The following is a 5,194-nucleotide window of genomic DNA, read 5'->3' as shown; positions in this document are numbered from 1 at the left end:
CCTCAGGCTGTCCTCATGGGACCCACTTAAGGCCCTTCACCAGCCTGATTTCCTTCCTCTGGGCCCTCTGGCTTAGCCATATCCTTCACAATGCTCTGGGGGTTTTTAGCTCAAGAGGAGATGTTTACTTCATTGATTAATGATGGTGGTCCAGTGCACAGAGCACTGGACCAGGAAGCAGAAAGACCTGAGTTCAAAATCCAGCCTCAGACACTTACTACCGTGTTTCCCTGATAATAAGACCTATCCCGAAAATAAGCCCTCCCCTTACTGTGTAAGATTCCTCAAATATAAGCCCTCCCCTGAAAATAAGCCCTATTGAGATTGCTACTGTAGTGAAGGTGATCCCCTGCGCTACACGCTACATTACGGTACCCTCTGTATGCACCGCCCCCCCCGGGTGAAACGCACACCGCTCTCCGAGCTGCATCCAATCAGAGCTGCAGCAGTGAGCGCATCATCCTGTTCTTCCCCAGTGATTTGCTTATTGAATAAAGGTAGATTTTTTTGTTCACATTTACCTGCTTATTAAAATTGCTGTCAATGTTCATTAAAATAAGCCCTCCCCTGAAAATAAGCCCTCTGGTGTTTTTCTGTCCAAAAAAAAATTAATAAGACAGTGTCTTATTATCGGGGAAACACGGTAGCTGTACAATCCTGGCCCTGCCCCTAACCTCTCTCTGCCTCAGTTGCCCCAAACGTAAAATGAGGGTTATAATAGCATCTGCCTTCCAGGATTGTTGTGAAGATCAATCAGAAAAATATTTGGTAAGTGTTTAGCATGGTAGCTTCCCCTTTTTCCCCTCACTGATGGACTGACATCGTGCCTGGGGAGAGCCATGGGTCAGAATGAGGGGAAGAATGTTGGAGTGCGATTGAAGAATGGACAGTGAATCCACACAGAGGAAGGTCCTGGCTGGGATGGCTTCCTGAATCGGCCCCCTCTGGTGCCCTCCTCTTGTCTTGGCAGGAGCCACTGGGGCTGCTTGTTGGTGACGGTAACGAGCCAGATGCACTTGCTAGAGCTGTAGGGAAAGGACGAGGTTCAGGCCCCTCCCCAGAACCTGACCAGCCACGAGAGCCTTTGGTCTCAGGATCCCCCCGCAGGGCATCCTCCCTCCAGGAACGGACATCATCTAGGACAGACATATTCTCCTTAAAGGAGAGGCTGGTCCTGAGGTCGGGGAAACCTGGGTCAACTCCTGACTCTGATGTCCATCAATTATGTGACCAAGGGTGAATTAAAGCTCAGTTTCCTCATCTGCAGGATAGAACAGTACATACATTACCCTGCTCACAGGGTGATGGTGAGACCCGAAGAGACAGTGTATACAAAGCACAATGCCCCCCAAAACCTCTTGTTGCCCTCTCCAAGACTCCCTTCAACATACAGAGACAGCTTCTTCACTGCCAGAAAAACCCTCTGGAGCCAAGGGGAACATTTTGCAACTAGTAGATGTGTGGAGGAGGGGTGGGCCATGCAGGGAGGAGTTGAGCAGGACTCCAGGGTCCCCAATCCCCTCATTTTACATATGAGACAAGTGAGGCCCAATGAGGAAGGGGCATTGGTCACCCAGGTGGTGAGTGGCAGAACCAGGATGTGAATGAACGAAAGAGTGGCGGTACCCTTGGCAGCCCCAGGGAAGTTCAGCAGATGTAGGCTTTGGGGAGAGAGGACCTGCTGAGTCCGAGGCAGGTATGGGGCGTCTCGCTCGAGGTCCCCAGTCGGGGGGTGGACGATGGATGAGATCTAAGACTGGGGAGGAGAGGCTGAGCTGGGCAGAGGTCTGGTGTGTCCCTCCTCTGGGCGTCTTGAGTGTCCCTAACACTGTGGGTGCTTTCTCTCTGCCAGGCACCGGAGGCATGGCCAACCAGAGCGCCCCCTCCCAGCTCGGCCTTTGTGACCCTTTCTGGACGCAGCACCTGGTGGGGCTCTATGCTGCCGTGCTCATCGGTGGCGTGGCCGGCGTCTTCTGCATCCTGTTTGTGCTGGTGAAGATGAACTCGCGGTCCGTGACCACCGCGGCTGTCATCAACCTGGTGGTGGTGCACAGCGCTTTCCTGCTGACGGTCCCCTTCCGGCTCGTCTACCTGGTCACCAAGACGTGGCCCTTCGGGCTGCCCTTCTGCAAGATGGTGAGCGCCATGCTGCACGTGCACATGTACCTGACCTTCCTGTTCTACGTGGGCATCCTGGTCGTCAGGTACCTCATCTTCTTCAAGCGCAGGGACAAGCTGGAGTTCTACCGCAAGCTGCACGCCGTGGCTGCCAGCGCCGCCATGTGGCTGCTGGTCACGATCACCATCGTCCCCTCACTGACCCAGTATGGATCCCGCGGGTCGTACAACGCCACCCGGTGCTTCGAGTTCCAGGAGGAGCTAAAGGACAGCTACGTGAAGGTGGTCAACTACGTGGTGGTTGTGGCGGTCGTGGCCGTGGCCCTCACCCTGCTGGCCCTGCAGGCCTTCGTCATTGTGTCCACGGGGAGGAGGCTGCACCGCGCCTGGCTCTCCCACCAGGAGTTCTGGGCCCAGCTGAAGAACCTTTTCTTCATTGGCGTCATCTTCGTCTGCTTCCTCCCCTACCAGCTCTTCAGGCTCTACTACCTGCAGGGGCATGCCCCCAATGACCCGTGCCACCCGGCCGTGCTGTACAACGAGGTCTTCCTGAGCGTGACCGCCATCAGCTGCTTCGACCTGCTGCTTTTTGTCCTGGGAGGCAGCCGCTGGTTCAAGCAGAAGGTCACCGAGCTTCTGAGCTGCCTCTCGTGCCGCTAGGTCCACACGTGCGGGGCTGGCCAGACCTCCGGGGTGACCACGCCTGGCACGGCCCAGGCCAGCCCTCTGGAGGCGGCTCTTCTCCAGATGCCCCTTTGCATGCCCTGGCACTGAGGGCTGGGACCCACATGGCTCAGTGGACAGTCTGGCTCAGAAAACACAGCCACGCGCAGCTTAACCGAAGGACTTGTCTGTGAAACTCGGCCTCGGTCAGCAGGCTGCTCTCAAAAGACCTGAGGGCCACATGTGGCCTCTCCCTACCCCTGGTCCAGAGTTTCAGAAACCAGGGCTGAGAACACCTTGGATGCAAACCAGCTCAGGGGTGACCAGGCTGTTTGGTCTCTGCACCTCTGTGATATGAGACAGGTGCCCCTCTGGGAAGAAGGGGGCAGGGCAGGTGGGGGAAGGGAGGGTCACTGTGGGAGCCCCCGAGAACCTGGGGAGAATAGCCCACCCCCGCATCAGCAGACCTCACAGGGAAGGCAGGGCTTTAGAGCTCCCCAAGGCTGTGGGCATGGGGGAGGTGTTGGCATTGGGGTTGTTGCTTGTGTTCCTGGCTCACTGGTGGGCACTGCAGTGTAGGTCCTCAGCTTCAGAAGAGGGCTCCAGGGGGTGGGCTGCCAGGAGGCAAGGGGTGCCCCCTAAAGCCCCCACATTCATTTAAATTCTGAATCTTAAGACCAGTCAAGGAAGGGAAGGGACAAAAACTAGGCCCAAGGGATGGGCAAGACGGGAAGGTGCTGGAGATAAACACGGTGGGCAGCGCTCTCTGCGTGGGACAATGCCGCCTCAAGGGTGCTCGGGTCTTCTCCGGGCCCCCTGACCCTCGGATTGGGAGAGTCCCTTGCAGATCCTCCCTTTCCCACCCAGCCCCTCCCCCAGTGGATAGTGAGTTCCTTGAGGGATCCCTACCACTGCAGAGCCCACCACTCTCTCCCTGGGGTTCTTGGTGCCCTGAGGGAGTTGGGTGTGTCTCTCCTGGGCCATCAGCTAGAGCCCCTTATCTGTGATCCCCGCACTGTAGGAGCCTGGGTAACAGCACCTCAGCTCCATGTAACCCCTTGCTGTCCCATGGCTTTTATAAATGGATGGTTTTGTCAAAGATCAGTCCAGAACATGGTGCGAGCGTTTCCCCTTCCCCCTGCCTGGGCGACCCACTTCAGCTTGGTGCTTACATAGCATTTGGCCGGAGCTCTGGGCCCAGGTTAGGAACGCCACTTCCTGCTCCTAGAACAGGAGAGAACCAATGAGAAGGCCAAGGACCCAGGCCTATTTTGTGGCACCATGTGTCCTGGGGGCCCCTCTCCTTACTTACCCCATGGTCTCATGGTCAAGGAGCCCCGTGTCCCCCAGTAGTGACTAGGCCCATGGGGCAGAGGTCACGTGGATGGCACCATCCTAGCAGACTGAGGGGGCCTGACTACCGGACCCCCTGGAGGGAACACCTTGGGAGGGGGGACAGGGATGAGAACAAAGTGCTTCCTGTAGAAACAGGTGTTAACCCAGGCATGAGCAGGGAGAGGGAGCTTTCACCCCAGAGCCTCCTGAGAAGGGGCGCCCCTCCAGGGCAGGAGCTCTTCCGTTTTGGCTCTCCCTGGCCCCTGACGCAGCATGCAGTGTCTGAGGTCACAGGGCCCAGCATGGGCTCCCAAGGCCAGGTTCTGAGCTCAGCAGCCCTGGGGCCCTGGGCAGGCCCAGGTGATGCCACTTGCAGTCCTCCCCCCAGGAGGCAGTGCCTACCAGCACGCTGCCCTCCCACAGCCATGCAAACACCAGCATTGTTGGGGATTGAGGAAGCTGGTGCTTGTTGTGTGCTGATCTCGGCAGGCCCCAGGCACGTTTATATAGATGGTATATGAAGGCTGGCCATGTTGCTATTGAATTGTTTGTTTAAGGAACAGGAAAATCCCATAAGAGAGATTTACAAATGCAGCAAGTCGAATTTTGAGAGTTCTGGGCCGGGGATGTCGAACTCAGACCAAATGGGGGCTGCCTCATGACCCGGAGAGCCCCGAAGGCTGCCTGGACTCAGAAAACCGCCTGTTAAAACTGTCTTGTTCAACAGAGCTTTGATTTATTTTGCTGAGTGTTTCCCAGTTACATTTTAATCTGGTTCCGGCAGCACAGCCAACTCTTTAACACAGCTGGTCTGTGTGGCCCTGGTTAAGTCCCTGAGCCTCAGTCTCCCTCAGCGTCTCCTCTGTGAAATACAGACAATGGCCCTGGGCGCTTGAGGGGATCAGAGGAGAGCCCCAGGTAAGAGACTTTGCAGCCCTGCCGGGCCTGTGTGATTCTGGTAGTTACCATAGCTGGTTAGTATTGTGACATGCACACTGGCTCCCTGAAGACAAAGGGCGTTGCTTGAGGGCCGGGGTTGTTCCTTGACCTGCTGTGGGCCTGGCCCGAGAACTGAGAA

The 5,194-nt window shown here is 56.6% G+C and overlaps 1 protein-coding gene across 1 annotated transcript; it reads left to right on the top strand.

The window, feature by feature from the left end:
- The first annotated feature begins 1,863 nt into the window (after positions 1-1,863).
- On the top strand, positions 1,864-2,951 carry LOC138158479 (probable G-protein coupled receptor 141). Its single transcript, XM_069084557.1, has one exon. It carries the CDS (start codon positions 1,864-1,866, stop codon positions 2,776-2,778), a length of 915 nt encoding a protein of 304 aa, XP_068940658.1. The 3' UTR covers positions 2,779-2,951.
- Positions 2,952-5,194: the final 2,243 nt, after the last annotated feature.

The sequence above is a fragment of the Petaurus breviceps genome, unplaced genomic scaffold (assembly GCF_028583685.1).
Source record: "Petaurus breviceps papuanus isolate PSGF00001 unplaced genomic scaffold, PetGlider_PUasm1.0 174, whole genome shotgun sequence".
NCBI classification, from domain to species: Eukaryota; Metazoa; Chordata; class Mammalia; order Diprotodontia; family Petauridae; genus Petaurus; species Petaurus breviceps.
The sequence above is the reverse complement of the archived record's forward strand: the minus strand, read 5'-3'. Positions and strand labels throughout refer to the sequence as shown.